Consider the following 24,036-nt stretch of genomic DNA (forward strand, 5'->3'; position numbering starts at 1 on the left):
ATCCAATTTAGGTAATTACATTCTGTGTCTCCAAATCCCAACCCCCTGCAGTTTCCAATGGGGTATGGTATTGTTCTACCCTTCCTGGCTGAAATTGTTGTGCGATAATGCTCCATGTCATTAAACAGCTGCCGTCTGTCACCTTACGATGAAGCCATTCCTCTCTAAACAATGAGTTTATAAAGCCCTTTTGGGTCCTTCCAGATAAAATTTGCTCATAAGCCAGCAGTTACAGTTTTCAAGCACGGTGAGGTGATGGTTGTCATCTCTTCTGCCAGTGGTTGGAGTCCTTCGGAGTGGTGGTGTCCCTTCAGTCAACTTGTGCAGTACCCTGGCAGCTCAGATGGAAATATCTGTTGCTGTAAAACCTTGATGCTTCCGTGCTAGGTTGGATTTAGTCAGCTTTACACTTGCAGCCTGCTCCTTAGCATGCTCTCGTTGTCGTTTTGGTGCTCAGGAATGAAGTGTTCTTCCAGGGATGTGCAGTTTGGTCGCGTACCATCGGACATGAAAAAGGCAAATCTCCAACAAAACAGCAAAGCCGCTGAAGTAGGGTGAGGACTGCGAGAGGAATTGACCAAAACAGAAGAATGGGAGGTGTTATGGCCCGGATTACAAAGGAATTGAAAACACGGTGTCGTGCAAACCCATTCAGTCCCAATAAAAATGGGTTTTCAACACCTGGCTTGACACCTAGTTTGTGAATGGGAATAAGCGAGGATTAATGCCAAAGATCTTACCAGTGATGAATTTAAGAGGGTCCCTTTTGATCCAGACTTTGTTTCCGAAGCCTGCCTCTCTCTCTCCGTAGCGATCAGGTCACTTTAGCAGCCTGGCTGTAATTACAGACATGAATGGGAGAGGCAGAGAAGGCATCCAGTGGGTTTTGCCGGGGCCCCTGTTTAAGCAGCAGTGATATTAAAACAATCTCTGGCTCCTCAAGGAGTGTCCCTGTCAACTTGCTGAAATGATGGAATGGTAGTTAGGTTATTAGAAGGAAAATTGGCACAAATTGAGAGAGAGGATGCTCTGGCAGTGACCACAAGCAGCCAGCGACTCAGTGGCTTAATCTCTGCCCTCGGGCTGCTCTCTCCAATACAGATGACACCTTGTCAGCAAAGATGATGTGCTGGGTCACCCTGGAGTCCAATGGGCTAAATTGGCCACAGAGGGAAGGGTTGCTGCGGTGTAGAGACAGCAAGCCACATAATCTAATTCTTCTTTTTTTTTTTTTTTTCTTTTTTTTTTTTTTTTTTTATGTATGTCATCATTTGGGTACTGACAGTAATTGTCAAGGGATTCTCTTCTCATTAGTGTCCCCTAGCCGCAGCTAGCTCTGCGCTCGTGCTTTCAAGAAGTAGTCCTGAGCTGTTGCAAGGCTTGCCTTGGCTCCTCTCGGAAAGTTTCATCCATCGTTTCTCTCCTGTGTTGTTATTTCCTGGGTAAAGTGAGAGGGGAAGATGGGGAAGGAAGGAGTCACTTTCTCCGAGAGCATTGCGGTGGCAGGGAGAAGTAACAAAACCCCTACAGCTGCTGGTGACTAAGAGGTTGTAATGCTGGGCAGCAACTGCCAGCGGGTGAAGATGAAGGCTGGGGGAGGAGAAGGGAACTCCTCTCTAGCAGAGATTGGCTGGGAGGGCATCAAAAATATTTGGTTGTATTTTGCACTGACCTGGAGAAGCTCAGTGATAGCTGAACCATCAAGTGGGTGTGCTTTATGCTTGCTGTTCCTTGAGTATTCTGCAGATCTGTAAAATATATAAAATAATTAGATTTTTTTCATTGTCATCTCCTTATTGTTTTATGCACTTATTTGGTTTGTCCAAGTGGGCTGTAGTCCTACTGCTGGCACTGGATGAGGATGCTCCTGCGAGTGCCATTGGTGTGACATCGCTGATGTACTCCTTAAAACCCCAACAAAGGGGGTAACCATTCCTCCAAGATGCTTGGTAGCCTTCATTTGCACTGAAGTCAAAGGAAAAGTAACTTAACAAGGAGCCGGCTGTGCCCTCTCCACGGGTTCAACTTGTTTATCCCTCTCCCCAAAATGTAGGCAGCTCAGTAAAACCCCAGCCCCCTGCAGTAGGAAAGAATTATATAGAAAAGTCTTAAGTTATGCTTGCTTTTTCCTAAATCTGCAGGAGTTAGCGGATTGGCAGAGCTGTCAGAGGATGGTGGAATTAAAGCTGGAGAAGTTTTAATGACTTGCCTAAGTTAATTCAGGCAGTGAGTGACACAGCCTGTCCCCCGGAGCGTTGTGTCACAGCACACAGTAACCTACACCTGCAGTCAGGGCGTTTAACCATCTTTACCCAATAAAACATTTCAGGAATATGATCGATGTAATTCCACTTCAGCCCCACCGAAGTAAAGAAAGTGCGTAAGCGTTGTGTTGAATTAGAAGAGATCTAACCCGTGCCTGAACCTCAAGCTCAAAGCAGGAACTTGATGGTAATGGGGCAATTAACCTGAGTAAACAGTTAGAAGTGTAAGGTTTTGTGGTTTCCTCCAAATTGTCTTGTTAGTGATGGAAATTGTAGTGCTCTCGGTGGTAAAGGTGCTGTGGGTAAGGGAATAAGCAAAGGAATAAACTTGTTCTTTATTAAATATGACCTCTGCTGTAATTTAGGGCTAACATAGTAATTATGTGTGGATTTCTTAAGGAAGAGATCCAACAGAGAGACTAGATGAAGGGCATAATTTAAAAAGGAACTCAATTCATTTTTTAATGTAAACAAAGCAGAGAATAAATGAAGCGAAAAGTGAAGCTGATTTCTGAAGGAAAATACTTGCCTGAGTACAGGACAAAGTCGGTGGCTGCACAGCTCAGCCTTATCTTTGCAGGTCCAAAAGAGTGTGTGAGCATTTTCCTTGGCTATTTTAAGCTATAGGGCTGCAATTCACTTTTTATTCTTGTAGGGAAGGTTGTTTAACGCACTGGGTTTTACATAAACAAATAGGAAATAGAGTGGTTTTTCCAGAGGTCTAAATGACACATAGGTGCCTAATACCCCCTGAAAGTCTTGTGTGTTGTTCCCATTGGGCATCACTCAAGTGAGTTACGGTGGTTTTTTGTCTCTTAGAGTTTGGGGTGCCGGTTATTTTTTTTATTTTATTTTTTTTTTGTCTGTCAAGTATTAAGTATGTGTGGAAAATACAGCTTCTAATGCCTGGAGAAATCATGATGGCTGCATCGGTGTGCTTGGGACCTGTAGAGCATCTTCAGACAAAGAGCATGTGTAAAGCAAGAGAGGGCATTTGTGCATGAAACACAATAGAAAAGGCAGGGCCAAATCCTTCAGCCTCTTATTCATGCAAGGCTCCCAGTAGGATCAATAGGAATTTTGTCTAATAAATGAGTGTGATAAATCCCATTGTCTGTTGATCAGTGTTAAAGACACTTCACAAGTGACAATCCTGCTTCTTGTTGTTGGTTTAAAATCTGCCTTTAATATAATTTTCTCCTTCCTGCAGTGAGTAGGGAAAGTGTAAAAGTTAATATGGGCATTTAATATGTTCAGGTGCGGTGTTCTTTCAAGGAGATGAAGCATGGAAGACTAAATAATTTGTCTTTGCACATTACAGCTGTAATTGATGACACAAAGATTTTTTTTTTTCTTGCCATTCTTTCATTTTTTCACACATATGATATCATTTGGGTCCAGTTATATAGGTCTGGGGCTCTTAAAGCTCTCCTCTAGGCATTTGCCCTTACCAATTGTCAAATGGATAACTTGTAATTAAAGCCAAGTTTTTTTTCATAGTGGCAGGTGGCTCGGAGATGCCTGAAGTTTGGGATAATCAGCGTTCAGCATTGCTGCACGCACGCCTTCTTCCCCCTTTCCCCGGTGGGAAGATGGGAGGAGCACTCTGAAAGTCACATCTCATTAGCGTTCTTTCTTGAAATTTAAGCATCAAAAAACTATCATCATTACAGAATCACTAGCCAAAGAATTAATTGAAATGGTTGCCCTTAATTATCAATAGTGGCACAAGGTGTTTGTTTTTTTTAAAATTTATTTTTTAATTCAGTGTTCCTGTTCAGTATTTAAAATGTTTTGTTTTCCTTCTAAGAGTACAACTCTTCCTAAATCATAACATGTCATATGTCTCACAGAGTGGGGTTTTTTTGGTTAAGTGCTTTTCCCCAGCAAAAGTGTCGAGTTGTTTTGAACTTAGATGGACATCTGGAGATCAGATAGGGTAAAAATTTACGGGGTGTGAAAAATTTCAAACACTTAATGTCCTTTTCATGGAGAAAAACTTTTTGAAGCATCATTTTAGTTTCCTGAGCAAAGTAGGCAATCTTGCCACTGCTTTCTCCATTTGAATTGTGCATTTTTTGTGTGCCAGGGTGCAATAAACAATGTGCTTTGGACTGGCACTCTGCAGACTGCTTTTCCTTTTTAAAGAGCGTAGGCAACTAATCGGCAGCATCCAGCCGCATAGCTGGAGTGTTTTCCATTCTAGGCAATATCATACTAATTTGATGCACACATGGATGCTTCACACAATCTGCAAATTCATCGCTGGCATCTTGCATTAGTCATCTGACAGATTGCCAAGTGTTTCATATTCCTTTCATGTGACTTTATTACAAAACACGCACACACACACCAGCACTGTCTTATTTCTGCCAGTAGCCAGTTTAGTGAGAATTCACTGCAGCTCTGTTTACAACAGCCATGGAGAGAAATCTGCACTTCCTTGCAACTCTCCTCCACTTTAAAATGCAAAAGTACCACTCTGCGTTGTGCAGCTCTCTTCTTATATAATGACATTAAGCAGCAGCCTGCAGAGAAAACCAGACTCAATGAAAAATGTAATCGCGTTGTTTTTTGTTCGTAATACTTATGCTATTAATTAAATAGCAATTTTTTTTCTGTTGTGTGCCAATTGACATCATCTTCTGCATCTAGTGCATATGAAAACTGCGTAGTCTCCTAACTTGCCTTTTCTTTTTCATCTCCTTTTCCACTTTCTAGTAACGGCACAGCTAACAAGATGAATGGAGCTTTGGATCATTCAGACCAACCAGACCCAGATGCCATTAAGATGTTTGTTGGACAGATTCCCCGTTCATGGTCGGAAAAAGAGTTAAAAGAACTTTTTGAGCCTTACGGAGCTGTCTACCAGATTAATGTTCTCCGAGACAGAAGTCAGAACCCTCCCCAAAGTAAAGGTACAGTAGTTGTACTCTGTTTGCTTTCAGGCTTTTTTTTTTTTTTTTTTTTTCCAATGGTCTCACTTTGTTTTAGGATTTACAGAGAGGTTTGTATCAGGGCTGTTTTGAAGCATACTGTGTCGAGCTATGCAGCAGTCCTAAGAGGAGAGAACTCCTGAATACCTATCGATTACTGTCTTCCTCTTCTTCTTAAATTGCGGTTTAAATATCTGTTATCTGGAAGCGAGCATTCCAACTGTGCAAAAAATAACAAAAGATTGCCGTCCGTGTTTAAATTATTATTGCCAAGAGACATGGAAACCTGAACGGTCACTTTCCCAGGATTAGCTCATGAAAAATATAATTTTCTACTTCCTTTCGTTTCCTCTCTTTGCACCCCAGGTGGGAATAATTTTCAGGATACAGAAGGGGAGAAAGGGTAGCAGTGGGCTCTTGCTACATCATTGCTCCAGAGGCAATAAAAATTAAAAAACAGTCGCCCTGCCCTTTTTCAAAAATTTGATTTCTTTTTTTTTTGCAGTCATGTTAAAGGATTGATTTTTGGTACTAGTGTTTTTCTAAAAGAAAAGGCTTTGTGTTTTTTTTTTCTTTCTTTCTGCATTTTTTCACTCACGTATAAAGTATTTGTCCTTTGCTTTCTTTAACTGTATGTCTATGCATATTTAGGCATGTGACAATTCTGTGTACTATGGTTATGTAAGTATAGCATAGGCTTGCATGTAGACTTACAGTGAATATTTTGTTTCACACAATGCTTTTTCTCTCTACATACTATACTTCCATTTACACTTTGAGATTTTCCAGTTTCGTGTATTAAATTATTGCTAGCATTGCAAATAATTAGCACAGCTCAGAGGTACAGCCAGCTGTACGTGCGTTGTGAGATTACTCAGTAGTTATTCATTCTTAGTCCTCTCCTACCACTGCTTCTAAAAACCTTTATGGAGAATATCATAAAACGATTCTGTGGGCTAGCAGCTCACTACCGGTGCAAGGCAGCACTCCTGAGGTTTCCAGTTCAGCGAGAGGCTATTGCTGTCGCATGCAGCACACAGCACAGCTCAGGTGCTCCTGCACTTTTGTGCAAAGTGCTGCCCAGACTCAGCATTTCCTCCTTGCCCCAGTATGTGGCTGAGGATCTCCTTGGTGGTCTCCTCTTTGCTGCCCCAATTTAAAGGTCCTTGTGCTTTGAGTGATATTAGTTCATTTTGGTTTGCCTACATGTGGCACTTCTAGTTAAAGGGATGGCTTTTTTATCTTGGTTTCACACCAGCATCAGGGAAGGGCTTCATGTCACTGTACCTTGCTGCTTACCAAGTCCCATACCAGACTGCTCTCTCCCACCAATACCACAGAAGCAGAAGGTATTTTTTGTTGCAGTGTTTCAATACAGTTCTGCTTCCAGCTCCCTCCATTCCCTAGAACTGATGCAGCTGAGCATGCAGACCCTTGCTACGTTAGCACAGCACCCTTGCCAAGTGTCTTTTTCTTGTAATGCTGGATAGAAGATGGTATTAAGAGGTCAGGCAACTGGATTTGCAGCAGTCCAGGCTGCTATGGATGAGCAAACTCCTACTTAGTTTAAACCACTGAAATGCTGAACTTTGAGACTCACCCATTTAGAAAGAACTGATTCCTGGGCCACAGAAATGCCTTCCCACTAAGCAGTAAATGAAGTGGGAATGATATTGTGGTTAGACAGAAGAAAGTAATTGATTACCGTTTCTGTGGTGTTTCCCGTTACATCGTACCTGTCTGTCAGGCAGCTGGGAGGCATGAGGATTAAGCACAGGTCATGCAAATCATTGTAGACTAATTATGAAGGCTTGTAGTCCCCATGTTCAATATTCATTTTGAAAGGTGGGTTTGGGTTGTTTTGTTGTTTTGGTATTTTTTTTGCTTAGACTCTTTTCAGCCACTCCAAGATGATGCTTTTATGTCACTTCAGACATTATATGTTTTAATAAGCAAATGAAATTAATCCTCAAGAAAGACAGAATAACCTTCAGACTTATATTTCCCTGACACAGCAGCGAGCTCCCCCAGTGGTCAGCCTTTCCCGTGGAAGCTCTGGAGCAGTGAATCTCCATGCTGGCTCTGTCCTTCCTCCTGGCTGAGGCTGCCAGCAAGGTTGCCAGATATAGAAACCTCTTGAGTTTCGTGTGGGTATCTCTTGACTAGGAACGATTTGTATTTTCTTAATCCAGTAGCACAAAGGATTCTGTGTAAGAGATTAAGGTTCTGTTATAAACCAAAAAAAAAAGCCCTGAAAAATGTCTGATAGTCTTCTTGTCATCACAGTGCATGAGAAATGCATTGCCTATGCCATGTAAATGTTTTTTCTTTAATGAAGCTGAGTTTGGGCTTTTTTAGGGGATGTGGGTGAATTCCATGCCCTCCTTCTGTGCAAACAGCCACACGAAACAACCTTTTCTATTTCACTTGAGCCAGATGGATTGGGGTAATCCAAGGCAGCTTCCTGCCCACTGTCTCTGCATCACCTCCAGCTTCATGGAGCAGTGCGTCAAAGGGATGCTGGGGCAGGGTGGCAGTGGAAAAAGTCTTTCTTCCATTTCATTGCGTGGCCATGGCTTTGTGTCATGCCAGACATTCACAGGCCGTATGCCTGTGAATATATCACTCAGATTTATTTTTTTCTGAATATTCTTCAAGCCATGAATTACAATGATGAAAATGCAAGTTAGTGTTACTATGCCACGTGGGGCTGGTCCTTTCCTTTGAAGAAAGGCATTTTGATTTTCGAAAGATTTCTCTTGTACCAGACGAGGGCTGTGTATTTCTGTTAGCTTGGCCAAGGGGGCTTCTCCAATTTGCGCAGGCTTTTTCTCTGATGAGCTGTTTATGAAGCTGCAATCTGAGTCTCTCCCGATTCTGTCAAAAATAACCATCGGCTGCTTCTCTCTCTCCCGCTGTTATTAAGGCTGCCTTTCATACCCTCCAACGACAGACGGCCTACTTCATTTCTTTCCTACTTGTACTACTTGCCAGCTCCGCAAAGCTGAAGCTGGAGGAAGAGGAGGAAGAGAGGTAGAAAGCCAAGTTTTACTCATTTTGGAAAAAATAGAGGAAAGCCACATTACTTCCACAGAAATACCACTGCTGTGCAGCTTTGTTAATTGGATCTTATGCCACAGGAATGGCTGCATTTCAATGGGTGATGGTCAAATATCCTCCTTAAGTAAGAAACTCATCTTGCTTTTCAGAGCCTGCAGTTCTCTGGTTCTTTTTGAATGTGTGAAAGAGCTCAGCAAAGTAATTTGACTTTATGTGTTTATCCCCTGTTGTTTTGTAAGACTTTTTCCTCTTTCTACAGCAAGAGAAATCCGGGGGATTAGGTAAACTAAATACACACACAAAAAAAAAATTGGCAGGAAATCCTGCAGCACTGAAATAAATGGCACTTCCAGCTTCTGAGGGCTAAGGGGATTCAAAGTCTCGGCAGATCAGCTGTCTCTGTTCCCAGTCCAGCTTGCTCCCTTTGTATAATTTATTCTGGGTGGATAGATGACTTTTTCAGGGTAGTTATTAAAAAGAGCTTCTGTAAGACCTCAAATGCAGCAAGCTCGATGTGAAGGCAGAATCCAGTGCCACCAAGGTTTCTCCCCTTCCCTGCTACTCTTATAAGCTGGAAAGATTTCCCTTACTGCTTTTGTTTTAGAGTTGCAGTGCTGAAACAGGCAGATGGCACAGGGCTACTTTCCCCCATTGAGATGCAACAGAAGTGTCTCGGGTCAGAGCTGCGATGTCGTTTTTGTGCCTTGCCTCTGTTTCTACACCTGTTAATTCTTGCAGGGATCGAGAACCCCCCGAACTAGCCGCATGAGGCCGAGCCTGCTTGTGCAGCAATCTCATGCCAGAAAGCAGGGGAAAGGCACCAAGAAACAACTGCCTCCCGCTTTCCTAGTAGCCTTTCACAGACCCTTTATCAGATTAGAGGGAGGATGCTGAGTGAACAAGGATGTGCTGTAGTTAAAGGCCAGTGTTTATTATTATCCTATTTAACATGGTAATTTAAGTCTACCGGGAAGCAAGTAGAGGAATCTGATAATGAGGCGTTCATCTGCTACATCCAGGCAAGACAGGATGGGCAAAGCACATCAGAGGCAGAAGTCATCTGGCTCTACTGGGTACCAGTTTGGCTACAGGTTAGCCCTTCAGAAATCCTCCTGCTCCTGCAGGCAGGAGAAACAGCTCCCCAGCTCCAGCAGACCCCTCATCCCTGCTCAGTGCCCCATTCTCTGCAGGACAGGAGGAGAAGGGGGAACTCAGGCAGTCCTGCATGGGACCAGAGCAGTGAGACTCAGCTTGGCACACAAACCCACCCTGACCATCCCAAACAGCAGCAAAGGCGTTAACTGACTGCTCCTTGCCTGCCCTTGCGTCACTGCTCAGCGGATTGCACTTTGTGTTTTTGCTCCGAGAAGCAATTTCAATGCACTGTGTTTTGCAAAACTATTTTAAAAGCTTCCTTCAGCCAGCGCTGCAGGAGTCAGGGTTTCTTCACACATTTTCCACTGACTTATTTTGAGTTTTGAATGCTCTCACAGGTCCCCATGATTGTTGTCTAGCTCTTGCAATCTGATGATTTTGTCCCAAGCACATACGCTGTCAAAACTGCAGGACTGGGGCCCTCAGCCTTTATGCATGCATGTTTTAGACTAAATTTTAGTGATCACAGCTGAGTGATCTTCTGTTATAAAGTTGGGCTTGAAGTCTTTCATGCGCTAGATTGAAAAGTGCTTTTTTTTTTTTTTAGCAGGTGACATGTACACAGTATAAAGTATTGCACAACAAAGACTGGCAAAAGCCAGACACTGCTGTTAGGTGCAAGTACAATAGGGAGGGGAGAGCAAGTGATAAAGTGGAGTTTTCAACTGTTCAATTTCTTACCTCGGGGTGCTGAAATTTAAACCTTAAAGAGACTTAATTCTAGAATTTTATATGGGTCATAAGTAGCGTTATAAAATATGTTGTAGATGTGAGCTGATTTTTATAAAAAGTAATTTTTATTCGACAAATCTACTGGAGTTTTCAAGAGTTTTTTTTCTGAAAGTGGACAGGTGTGAAATTGTGTATATAATCAAGCTGGATTTCCCAGGGGCATTTCACACAGCGTCACATGGGAGACTAATACATACGGCTGCTGGTGAAGCAGAGAAGGGCCCATTTTCAAACGGAGAAAGGAGCTGGTTAGATGATCGAGGGCAGATTAGAATGGGGAAAGGTTACGGGCCAGGGGAAAAAAAGGGGCTGATGATTGGAGAACCACAGGGACTGGTATTGGAGATCGATACTTTTTCACTCTCTATGTAAATAGCTTTGACAGAGAGAACCACTAAGTTGTTATCCAACTTTTTGGATCATGCAGATGGGGCTGGATGGGGGAGAAGCCACCTGATAACCTGGAGCAAACAATCCAATACAAAGGGACTCAGCCAGGTAAAACGAACCATGAGCAAGAAGAGTAAATTTGAGTTTTGAGTGAACACGGGTGTTGAATGAGTGTATTTTTCAAAGATTCAAGAGCAGGAGAGGATTTGAAGAGTGCACATATCATAAAAGGACTAACATGATGTTTTGTATCCGTGTGGTCAAAAAGGCACTGAAAATGCGAAGCTATATAAATGGGACCATTGAATACAGCTTTCAAGGAAATACCATACCACTTAAAGAAGGATTTTTTTGATCATGTTTTAAACTACAGTTACCAATATTTAGCACCATTCTATAGAAAAGGGCAGAGGTCCAGAGAAGAGCAGCATGATTTTATATGAAGTCAGGAAGGGTTAAGCTACGGTGAAAGGTCTAAGAAGGTTAACTTGTAAAGGGCTTCAAGCATTGACTTACAAGAAAGCTAAAAGGAGAAAAGCTGTGGAAGAATACAGGACTGTACCTTGGTTTGGAAAGAAAAAGTTATAAGGGGATATGATTGAAGTTTCTGCAGTGTGTTGAAGTGCATTCCGAAGGCAGGAATAGATCAGCTCTTTCAATTAATATTGAACCCCAGGACTGCACAGCATAGACTTAAGATTGAGAAACAGCAGGCCAAAAGGAAAAAAAAAAAATTCTTAAGTCAAGCTTTCTTCTTCCACATGCAGAGTAGAGAATGGTCTTCCAGAAGCAGCAGTAAGAAAAGTTCCTAAAGAAACTTTTCCCCTTCTTGCTTCCATTTAGTATTTCAAAAGTGTGCCTGGAGCTGTATGGGACATGACTGCCCCCCACATCCCAGCACAGTTTCACCCCATAAGCAGGACAGGCTGCCTGGGCTGTTTGACAGTGGTTTATCTACACCCAGCTTCAAGAGGGTCTGCGATTTCTGGTGACCCCTGATATTTTTGGATGGCTTTGAATAGAGGGAGCAGATGAGGATAAAATCCCATCGCATGCCTGACTGCAAACCTGTTGTCCACATAAATCATTCTCACTGTATGTTCCCATCATTGACTACGGCAAGAAAGTCAGCCACTTTTAGTACCAAAAAGTATCCCAGCAAAGCAAAGCCCATCTAGTCAGCCTGTGCAGAAGTACTGGAGCGATTTTGTGCACATACTGTAATAGGACTGGGGGCCTTGTGCTTGCAAAACAGGAAAAGTAGAGGAAGTTGGGGGGATTGGGTAGAGCGTGTGGTTTTGGTTGTGATATTTAAAGAGGGAGACAGAACATAAAACCTTCCTTACCCTTGTTTGTCAAGTTCCTATATACAGCATGTGAATGACTGAAGCCCTACAGAATTAAACTTTATTTTTAGACATCATTTATCTTCCTGTTTTTGCAGTATTTATCACAGCAGGAGCTTGGTCCAGAAGTGAGGACTCTAGGTGTTGGTGTAAGAAATTAATAAAAATAACACATCTCTAAGGGATTAAAGTAGATTGCTTTGGGACTCGTCGGTTGTACAGTTTTGTACAGTTGCAGCTTAACTATGATTTACAACTGTATATGAATTTTCAAAATTAAGTTAAAACTGCATAAGCACACCGCTAATTAAATCTATGCTGAAAAAAGTGCATAAACTTGAGTAAACTACATGAATCAGTTTAGTTAAATTGATAGAAAACCCATACACAGATGAGCCCTTAGAAGAGAAGGACTTCATAATCAATTGTGGTTTTCTTAATAGATCTCTAATGTTCCTATCTGATAAACACTCGGGGAAAAGGCACACTAAGTAAAAGGATGCTTGAGTTTCAATTCAAGCATGAAATAAATCTGAGCACTTTCCAGATACCTTTGAAAATGCCAGGAACACAGCTGAAAATATGTGTTCAATTTTTCTGATTCTTTGGATAAACAAAAAAAAAAAAAAGGAAGGTTGTGTCTAGTTGTTTTTTAATTATTTTTACTAACAATTGAAGGCTAATGATTGAGAACTGGGGAGCTTAAACAATAGTGTCTGTTGTTAACACAAAGCTGGAAAATAATATATTGTACAGTAGCTAGAAAAGGCAGGCAAATCTTTGTTATAACGTTAACTTCTTCAGCACACCATACAGAATTTACATACAGAATATTTTAGAACTTCACAAAAAATCCCAAATGTTTTTAAAATATAAATGGGTAATCTGTTTTTAGTAATGCCGTCATTACATCAGAAAGAACACATAGGGAGGCAGTAAAACAGCCTGAACTTTCAATAAAATTGAAAAAAACAGCTAATCAAATTTCATTGTTGAATCTGAATAATATGCCAAACCTCTCTCTCACAAATACATAGTCTCAAAGGCAAAAATTGTAGTGCATGGAAAAAATCTAAGTCAAGTCATGCACGCACTTGCACACAGGAATTAATCAATGGATATAATACCCAGACATAAAATCACATACGTGTTTAAATATTTTCCAGATTGGTGCCTACATTTAAAATATGTACCTCTGCAATAATGCAAGACAATGTCAGTTTGAGATTTATGGTATCCAGTTTCTTCAGTTGCATATTAAAGCTCACATCAATGAGTTTCAATCCTTTTATGACATTGTTGTGGCACTGAAATTCTTTCCTGTTCCAATTTTCTATTAAATGAATAAACATACAATATTTATCTGCTTACCACATGAAACGTGATGTGTGTTTTGTTAAAGAACAATGGTTTCCAAAAAACCCTTCCCTTGTTTTATATAGTTTCTAAATCTATTCAATTCTAATGTTTGCACCATTTGCTCATGACATAGTTGGAGGTTTTTGCAAAGGATTTGAGGATGAGTCTGAAATCTTCACATGCTTTGGCATGGAGCTCAAAGGAAGAAAGCATTTGACAACTGAGCAGTGTTAAAAATTAAGTGTGATTGTGGAGTAGCCTTATGAACATGCCTTTCAGCTGCACTGCAGCTTCCAAGTCTCTCATTTCCGTCTCATTGCTTTCTTATTCTGCTCCTGTCACCCCCCTAAAACCACACACAAGTGCACATCCACACATATGCACAAATAAATAAAAACCTAAAATGTAAACCCACAATGTGAGAAGTTTTGCTCATGAAAAGATGGAATGGCAGGCTCCAGAACAGGAGGAATTCCTCTGGCACTGTTGAGATGGTGTGAGAGCCACTTAAATATTACAATGATGGGTCACAGTAAAAAGCTGGAGACCATGTAAAATGTTTTAGTATAAACATGTCATCAATTTTCCTCATTCTTTACATGAATTTTAAAGCATAGGGAGAGCCTTGTAAGATGTCTGTTATTCTTTATTATTTTGAAATGTGTTACAAAATGAATGTATGTGTAGAATTTGCAGTGTCAATTAAATTCTGGTTTATTACTCCCAAATTGACTGCACTGGACCTTGCCACCCTGCACTTTGGGCTGGGGCAGGATGGAGAAAGGACAATGCTGAGTTTGCTTCAGGGCTGGTAGGACCCATGACCTGCTTCGTGCCAGACTTCTGTGGCAGGGATGCCAGGAAAGGCTGGGCAGTGCCAGCTTGTAGTATTACTGGGTTTTTCAGACATCTGCCCATTCCATAGTGCACTGTAAGCATCAGCATACTATTTCAAAAGACTAGCAAATAAATCCCTAAGGATCAAGCCTGTTAGTGACTTGTAAACCAGGTTTGAGCTTAACTCAAGCCAGTCAGCTATGGGTGGAAGGCTGAATATGCCATATAAATCTCCTGCTCTGTCTACCTCAGTGAAAAAAGGCATTTTCAGGAATCTGTGTCTTTCTAATTACTTATAAAAACACTCTGAGAAAAGCTAGTGAATAAATTAAATTTGAATGTTTCCAGTGGATCTTTTCAGGTTTTCACTGAACCTAATTACTGTCTAATCTAAGCCCATGAGTATGCAGTTTTAAGTGGGACGTTAGACTTCCACACTGCAGATTAAACTCTGTGGTGCATAAATTCGTTATTATTTTTGGAGGAAAAAAACTTCAGCGTCTACTACCTCGTGGTTTTCATTTAAAATAATGACTGTGTCCAAGTCATGCATTCTTTCAGAAAAATAAGATGAGCTGTAAAGAGGTAGGAGATTTTTTTATAATAAACCGTGTCTCTTATTTGCCTAACTGAACTGGGCAAATTTATGTTTCAAGCGACAATTAAACCATCCTAGTAGCTCAAGATGTCATGCTTTCAATTGCAATTTTAGGGAGCTGTACTGCAATAGGGAGTAGATTAATATAAGGTACTGCCTGCAACTTCATGGCTGTGAGGATGAGCACCGTAAGGAGCAGCAACGCACCACTGCTTCAGCTGCACTTCTCGAGTGTTTTGCAAAGGGAGACAAATATCATCACTCTGTTTATACCAGCTGGCAAAAAAATAAGATACAGAGGGCTGTGGGGACTTTTCCCCAAATTGTTGAGTGACTTGGAGCAGGCAGACAACAACATTCTGCCTGTGCCTGAATCAAATCCGCTGCCTTCATTTTCAGTGCTCGAATCCCTGAGCTCTTTCGACACAAAGATTTCGTTATGTTAGCAGTGCCCAGGTGAGCTCTGCATTGGTTTGGTCACGTATTAAGCAGCTCTGGTGAGGACTGCTGTCAGAAAATGAGCGTGTAGCACACACATAGGCTCTGGCTCCCGCTCTTCCCACGTCCCCCTCAATTAAAACAATAGGCTTCCTTTTTTTGTTTGCAGATCATGGGATATAAAATCATTGTAGATTAAAAATGGACTGTATTAACCTGAGTAATTCTGCTGGGGCTTCAGCTTCTATAGTGCAAAGTGGTGTGTTGTCTCTGGCTCAATTAGATTTTTCTGGGTGTCAATTTTAATTCACTTCACCATGGTGGGGGGAACTATCTGTGGAAAGGAAAATGTTGCTCCTGACTGAGAGCCTCTTCTATCTGTGCTTGATTTACGTGTTTTCAAATACTTAGCTGTCCTGTGTTCTCCCTTGACATCAGCTGGTACGTGCCATAAGAACTATACAAAATCCCTTGATGGTTCTTCATGCAGTAGGTGTTGGGTTGGAGCAAGAAAATGGAAATGGGGAGAGTGAGATAATTCAATCCCTCTTTTTATGTAATACTGCATAAAGCAAGTTTTGATGAGCCTTGATGATCAGATAGGCATGGTTATATCAAATGTCTTTTATCCTTACATACATCCATGTGGCTACATTTACAGAGGTGTAAAAACTAAGCAAGGTTTCCTTTTGCAGTACCAGAACTTGGGCACAGAGCACTTAAGAGGAAGGTTTGTCATAGAAAAGGGCCTGAAATTTTCACTGTGTATATGTGGGGCTTTCCAATATGCTTGCTTCTATCACACTCAGCAGTCTTCTCTTCCTATCTCTGTGTCTGTCCTTTGAATATTTCATTAAGCTCTCAAGACAGTATAGTTATGGATATTTGTGCACACTCAAGTCTTGCTTTGCTTCAGAGTTGAGGTGCGTTTTTTTTTTTTGCTTTTTGTGGGTTGTTTGGTTGTTTTATGGTGGTGTTTTTTTCTGTTTTTTTTTTTTTTTGGACTGATACCACCTTCCAGTTTTGTGAATCATCTTGACTGTTCTCCAGTATATGAAGGGGAGTTCTGCAGAAAAACACATGTGAATATGAGGGGCAGACCTGCAGGAAAACACATGGAAGTGCCACTAACCCCTGACTGTTGTTTTGGCAATACCTGGGCTCATGTCGGAATCAGGTAGCTTCTTCTCTGGTTCAGAAAGGACGAGGTACTTGTTTGCAGCACGATGCAGGCATGCCCCATTGTTCTTAGTAATACCAGTTCTTGTGTGAGAGGTAAATATGAAATTATCTCAATAACACACCCCTTCATCTTTTTCAGAATTGAACAAAATGCTGTACCAATATTCTGCTTTTAGTGTGTGTCATCCCCCAGCCCTTACATTCTCCACATTTCCAGGTGTTACCTTTCCTTTCCAGCCCTGAGCTGCTGGCATGCCTTTCTGTGCTCTGTTAGTTGCTAGTTCTCACGCGGGTATTTATTGAGTTAAAAGGTGCCGTGTGAAAGTGGGGAATTATTATTATTATCATTATCATTATTATTTTAGATGCTGCAGTCTAAGTAGTTCAAAAAAATCTCACAACTAAAGGTCAGCACAGCTTATAGGTTTACACATGCACAGTACAAGTAACCTTCAGAAATTTCCTCATGACAAGATAAGTGCAGCAATTATATTTAAATGAGTGCAGGAGAAAATTTCACTGTAAACTACATTAGCTGGAGAGCATATGCTGTAAGAGGATTTAATTGAATTAATGTTACTTACTATCAAATGCTCCATCTAGTGTATTGCCAGGTCTCCTTATTACTAAGAATAATATTTGGTTCATAAAGACCCCTGTTCAACTAAGCACACAGCCCTGACGACTTCAGCAAGTGATTAAAGTTGAAGAATATTCTGCACTGCTTTGCTGAATAGGAATAGGCTTGAAGGTAAGAACAAATAGCAGTGTATGTATAGGACATGTAATCACCCAGCCTTTTAAGAGGGCTGTTTATGGAGATTCCTCTTACAGATGGTTTTCCAAGTGTCTTAATGAGGTGTGATTTTTGGCATGAGCAAGTGGCCTTGCCAGTTCGAGCGTAGCTGGCGTGGATGACGGCTGCAGGAGCGACAACAAAAAGAAACCCAGCGTATATGTACCTGAAAAGAAGCCCACATGTATATGTACAAAAGAAGCCCACAGGATATGTACATCAGGAGTGGGTTGGGGTGGTCGGTGTGGTCCCTAGCTAATGTGAGCAGGAATGGATCTGGATGGCAGAGGGGTTTTGTTCAGTAATGCTGCTGGTGTTTTTAATGCTGCCGTTAACACAGGATTTTCACTCCTGCATTATACAAAGATGCCACGGTGACATTCGGGAGGGTATTTTGTGTGACTTCCTACATAAAAGCAGAAATGCAAATAAGCCATGTTAACATATTCACATTATATAAATGGGAAGCTCAGACGCATGGAAACACAGAGTGACATACCCAGAGAGGTGCTTTGAGGCAGTGATAAAGACATTCACAGTTTTCCTATGCTGCTCTTATGTTTTAACCATTAAGGAGAAAACATGATATACTGGGTATTTTTGCCAAATATTTTCTAATGGCGCAAATATTGAGGTATGCATCTCCTTTATGTTTGAAGTTATTTAATTTTCCTTTCATACGCACTCTTTAAAAAGTGAATACATGAAATCTCAGGAAAAAAAAATCTTTTATCCTCTGCTCATTCAGCAAAACGAATAAAAATAGTTTTGAACCACTCTTCTTTGCAAATTGGGAAGCGGTGGAACAGTTTCTAAAGCTACTTTATTTCTTGTTGGCCGAATCAAATGGCAAAAGTTTTTATTAACCTACGCGTCTTACATTCTACTGATGCGCATTTCACTCCTGAACTTCACCCACCCCTGTTTATGCATGCAGTTGACATTCTGCTACAATCAGTAGGGCACATGCCATTCAAAGGAGTTACAATCTCCTCTTTGTTTTTGTGGTTTTGTTTTTTTTTGTATGTGTTTGTGAAAAAAGTGTAATTGCCCATGTCAACTGATGTTCATTAAACGGAATTGTTTAGCTCTCTTAAAAAATCATTGATCTGTTTTTTCCCCCATGAAAATATTCAATGTCTCAGTTCACAAAAGAGAAATCAGCATGTAAAGCAGGAGAATAACAATCTGTGCTGCAAGGAGTGCGAGTGCAATGTGTGGTGCATCAAATGTCAGAAGTGCTCACTGGCTTAAAAACAAAAGCATGATAAATATTTAGTACGGATGAGAAACATTATTACTGTTGTGGTCAGACGTGATTTTTGGGAACAATCTGTTTAGAAAAGAGCGTAGGGAATTTTCATACGTTTGTTTGTAGCATTTATGATTGGGTGTTCATTAGGTAGCATCTGGCATGAACTATTCCTCTTTCCCCCTAAGTTTCATAGCTTCAGTTTGCATCTAAGGAGGATAATGCAAAAGGTAATTTGGCACCGTAGTGCCATTGGTGTGGTCATGGTTTTAACTTTCCAATACCTCCCTTGAAATAGAATGCATTATGGTGGTGAGTTTTTGGTTTTTTTTTTTTTAGGGAATTTTCACTATTTGACCATTTTGACAAAATTTTACTATTTTATTGGGAATTTTGACAGGGTTTGGACTTTGATGAGGGTGCCTGTGAGGCATTGTATGCATGCAGCAAGTCAGAAGCTCAGCCTCCTCCACTGTGTGTCAGGGTCCATGCTGAGACCCAAAATTGGGGGCTCCAGCCTTGTCCACGTGCTCTTAGTACCATTTCCTGTACATATTGCAGATGCACTTAACAGATTGTACAATATGCTCTGCAAACAGATTGTTAAAATGATCTTTGTCCTGAAACACTGACGGCACAAACGAACAAGATGGATTGAAAGTATGCCTGCTGCGAAAGCTGCAGAGCGCAGACGCCGGAGTTTGAGACCCTTCTCCTCAACAAAAAGGGCTTTGTGCATCCTTATTGAAGCAAGGATCTGTTCTTGCTGATCTTACTGTTAAAGGCTGAAATTTTAAATAAGATTTCAAAGAAAATAACACAAAGATCATTAGAGAATGAGTAGGAGAAGGGAATGTGCCTACTTGTGCCGTTTTTTTCTCATCTAACAGCCCTTCTCCTACAGCTGCCAAATTGAGCATGTCAGAGGAGCAGACTTTCAAACTTCGGGTAGTTGATCACAGCATTGGAACGACTCCCTGAAAAAAAGTCTGGGGCGTGCAATGCTGAGGCTTTGATGACCTGAATGTGGGATGTGCTGATCATGGAAACTCTGATGCTCTGGAAATGACAACTAAAGCAAGACTGAAAACTTGGCTCTCCTTCACTGGGCTACTCAACAGGAAAAATTCCAATACTTAATGTCTTTTTTGTCATCCAGGGCATGTAAAGAGATCATCCACTTAGGCCCTGGGTGGTTAAGAAAACCAAGAATTGCTCATCTTATTTATTGAAGTAGCTAATGTGCCTTTCGAAGCGCCTAGATCTTTGCTTATGGGAGAAGGAGGAGTGCACATGAAGATTAATTTCAGTGAGACTGTTTTTGTAGGAATAGGTATCTCAGTGAATATAGATCATCTACAGCTGGCATGATAAGCATATCAGCCTGTTTATACGTTTTATTAAATCAATAAAACTATTACATGAAAACAGCAGTGTCTGGATTCTGCAAACAGCCCTTTCAGAAGAGCTCTGCTTAGGGATGAGACAGTTTTGCCCTTTTGAAACACTTCTGTTTCTCTTTCAAGTGAAAGTGCTCTCTCACTAAAATTATTAAAGAAAACATTTTTCAACTCTGAAGTATTGCTGATATTTTGGCTATGGCTGTGGCCAGAAGTCTAAGTGATGGGAACTATTGAGCACTCATAATTCAAACTACTTGCGTTGACTTCATGGTAAAAGAAATTTTATGCCTGGACAGGACATAAAACTTGGAAATACCGGTTTTACGAGGCCTCAGTGAAATGGGCATGGTTACAAAGTGTATTTCAGTAAGAGGATCACTGTGTCGAGGTAACCATGTCTCAATGGTTGGAGATATGATGTTACCTGCTGAAGCCTTAAGCCTTCCTGAAACAGGGCTTAGCCCTCCGCCCCCCAGCCCCATCTGCTTGCGGCTGGGCTGCTACAGTCTTGATCAAGAGAGTTGGCTTTCTAGATGAGGCAAAAGATCTTCTCTTCCAGGATGCAAAGGTCCCAGGTTTGGAAAGCTATCTGAATTGAAAAAAAGACCTTCTAGCTCATCCAGTCTGTTGTCTGCCAAATCCATAATTGTTCCGTTTACTGCATTCCTAAATGTTTTGTCCAATTTTGTTTGGAAGTGGACCATGGGATACTATTCCCATCCCTTCCCCCCGCCAATAAAATCATGTTTTATTATTGTACTGTAAACACACACAGTCCTTGCATTTTTGGGGTATTTTGGTCTCCCCTCTTTATTTATTTTTTGTTGGTTGTTTTATAATCCCAGTTTCGTGCTAATACTGATGAGTATGAGGGATGCGTTTTCTGCCATGTAAAATAGTACTGGGGATAAACTCAGCCTAAGATTTTGGCTGACCCCATCATCAGGCTTAGCTCAAAAATTAATTTGTCATTACCCAGGTGCTACGCACTAAGCTTTATTGGCATAGAGGAGCTCCACATACTGTATGTTACTTGGAAGGAAAAAAAGTGGTCATGTAATCACTGAGACAGTAAACAGTCATTTCCAATCTAGTAATATTTTATGTGAACTGGCACTGTATGTTGTATATCATCCATCTTGCTAATCCTTGTTCCACATTGCCTCCCACTTGAGGCCAAGAACATTACGGCTGTGCCAGAGAGTGGGTGGAAAAATAGCCTTATTATTAACTTAAGTTGAAAACATAATGGCTTTTTGAATGTCTTCATTCACAGATGCAGTCATACTAAAATATTAATACCCTTAAGTATAGAGAAACAGAACTTACATTTAAAGTCCATTGTCCATGTGTGTTGCAAAAGTGAAAGCCTTAAAAGTGTTGTGAATGCCCTGAACCTTTTGTTTTGTCTTTTATCCTCTAAATTCCAGTATTCTGTGATAAAGGAGCCCAAACATCCTATAGTGTAGGCTTTAAGCAATTTTTGCCATCACAAGCATTGTCTTGTAACTGAAAGCAGAGTTTCTTCAGTCTTCTGTGTCTCTTAAAACACAGGTTATAATCAAATGGATATTGAAATGCGGGTGACTTTTTAGTAACATGATCAACCAGAACTGCATTGTCAGTGTCAGTGTTTGTTTAAATCTCAGCACCAGTAGGATCAGGAGTAGTCAAGATGCATGTGTTTTCTAGGAATAAGCATCATGAAGAATAAAGGAGAAAATTGCAAGCCTCACCTGAGTAATCTTCATAGCACCCCAGAATTTACCAAAAGAAATGAGGGACCTAAGAATGAAAACTTAGTAAATTGGTACCACGGTATGAATGAAAAGCCATGTTAAAAAAAAAGAAATGATACTGTTCTTTAGCTGTCTGTAGCCAGGGGGGGTTGCCTTTGCTGGGTCTGTAACTCACTTCTCTGTGTGTCTTGCCTTTTGAAATGTGAACCTTCCACAAACGGAGGTATAAGGAGGTATAAGAGTTGCTCTTGAATATTATTCAGGAGAAAAAAAATCTTGATACACTAATTTAAGGGTAGCATGAAAAATACGTTCCCCCTTTTAAAAAGCAAAAGAAAGTATTGAAACCTACAGCGTATCAGGCTGTGTGTTGTAAATCAGCCTAATTGTTTTAGAATTCAAAAGTGTTTCATCATTTTAAATTGGGCTTGTCTGATATTTAGTTCCACATTTTTGATAACTCCGCAGGACTAATCTGAAGCCTGCTGTTGCACATGAAAAGCTTTTTTTATCCTATCTTTTAAGACTGATGGAATGAGAGGAGGTTGACAAGTAATCGCTTAGTTATCTCTGTGTCAAAGCTTATGATATGCATTATAGCGAAAACTTGCAATATGCAGGTTCAGACATAATTTTGCTACACATTAAGGTTTATTCTTCTTGCATACAAAATGCAAGAGTGATTAATGCTGCAGTCTGATCGAGGATTTTGAATTGCTTGGCAGTATCTTTAGATTTGCCTTAATAATGCTTACCAGGAGCCAACACATTACACAAGACACGGATCCCAGTCTTACCAGGACTTCCCTCCAAGAATCTCCTTATTTCCCCATGCCCCGTCTCATTCGGGGAAAGAAACTTCACATTTCTAGGACATAATTTTGCAGTTTCTCTGTTGACCTACTGCACTCTGGGGATAAATGTAAGCCAGCCATGGGCTAGGGTGTATTTTCTTTGAAAAGAGCAAGCAATGTTTGTTCCTGGTAAAAACTGGTAGTTGCAAAGCTCATTTGACAAGATAACTTCTACCACACCCTTCCTCAGTTCTCCTTCAGGAGAAGTTTGCATTGGTTTTCTTAACATAGATACTTTAAGAGATAATAACATGTTGAATAAAAGACAAGGGCACACTGTAACATTAAACAAAGGTTACTGCTACCAAAATGTTTTGATGCTTTAGGTTGGTCTTCATGCAAAATGAACACTGATTAAAAGAAAGAGCCTCTTGTCAGAGAAGGAGCAGAGGCTTTCAGATAAGACTGTGGACTTTGCTCTAAAGTTCTATGAATTTTTGGTTGCAAAGCACCCTAAGCTGCACATCCGTGATATTTCCTTGGACGTGTTCCTGTGGCTGCTGCGGTGACCTGTGGAGAACACTGTACAGAATTGTGCTACCCCAAACACGATTAGGTACATTCAGGCTCCACACGCTATTGATGCCAAGGAACACTGAATAGTTTCATCTACTTTGCAGACAAGCTTCAGTGTAAGCCCTCCTGCCACTGCCTGCTCAAGGCCACCTTTGACAGCCGCAGGAGCCAACACATAGCTGTTTAGGAACTCCTTTTGTTCCTTTTCTCTACTTTTCTTTCTCCTTCTGATTAAGTTGCCAATCATTCTGCTCCTTTCTCTTCTTGTCTTGAGCAGTTGCCAATCATTTTATACAGCCTTTACCTTTCTAGCCAAGTACTTCTCTTGTCATAACTTGGAAACAGGCTGCTAGAGATTTATTTTAAATCTTGATCTGATTAAATGCCACATCTGAGATATAGGTCTTTGGAGAGCCATAGAGTCTGTGTATCTTGGTACCATCTTGTTTGGACTTCTCTGATGTGGTATTAATTAGAGGACTCAAGATGTGACCCATGGGTCATCCACCACACTCAATATTCCCTTCCCTTGATAGGTATTAAATATCAGTGAATAGATTTTTAACCAGTTTTCCAAATCATACATAGCTAGTAGTATGGTTTCTAGGGGGATATCATATTTATTTTACAACACATGGGTTTTAACTGTTTTGCTTGGTTACTGAGTCATTTATACAAAGATTGCAAAGTAGTCATGTTGTTTAGGAAGATTCAAGAAGTAAACAGCAAGGTGAAACTAAGCAAGGGTGAGAGTGCTTACCATGAATAGTGCCTTTAGAATGAGCACTTGTGAGCTTATTAAATAGTCTTCTGGGAGAATTATGGGAATCCTGATTCTTGGAAGTGTACAGGTAGGACCAGAGGAAACTTTGGAATAATTACATTTGGAAGTCTAATGCTGTCCTCTCTGAGACGTGCTTTCCTAGATCTGTAAGATAACACTTTTCCCCTTCATTAGTTCATTTCCAGTCACAAGAAAAGACTGTATGAATCATCATAGCTTTTCTTTCTCAGTTTGGAAGCATATGCATTACACACGTACTCTGCATCTCCCTTCATTGATTTCATGTTAGTTAATCATCAGACAAAAATAAATAATAACAACCATAAACCGGGATAACAACCCCTCTCACCACAAGTGCTTTTCTTGTTCCTATGAGGCTGCCTAGGCAAGATGAA

The 24,036-nt window shown here is 40.7% G+C and overlaps 1 protein-coding gene across 8 annotated transcripts in view; it reads left to right on the top strand.

The window, feature by feature from the left end:
* Window positions 1-24,036, top strand: part of CELF2 (CUGBP Elav-like family member 2) — a 366,000-nt gene that overhangs the window by 232,495 nt on the left and 109,469 nt on the right. For 7 of the 8 annotated variants that reach the window (XM_032207709.1, XM_032207706.1, XM_032207705.1 and 4 more), the window contains one exon: window positions 4,986-5,182. In XM_032207709.1, coding sequence (XP_032063600.1) covers window positions 4,986-5,182 — 197 coding nt within the window. Of the gene's footprint in view, window positions 1-4,605; window positions 4,823-4,985; window positions 5,183-24,036 lie in introns of those variants that run through there. The other variant, XM_032207711.1, reaches the window with a different exon arrangement.

The sequence above is a fragment of the Aythya fuligula genome, chromosome 1 (genome assembly GCF_009819795.1).
Source record: "Aythya fuligula isolate bAytFul2 chromosome 1, bAytFul2.pri, whole genome shotgun sequence".
NCBI lineage: Eukaryota > Metazoa > Chordata > Aves > Anseriformes > Anatidae > Aythya > Aythya fuligula.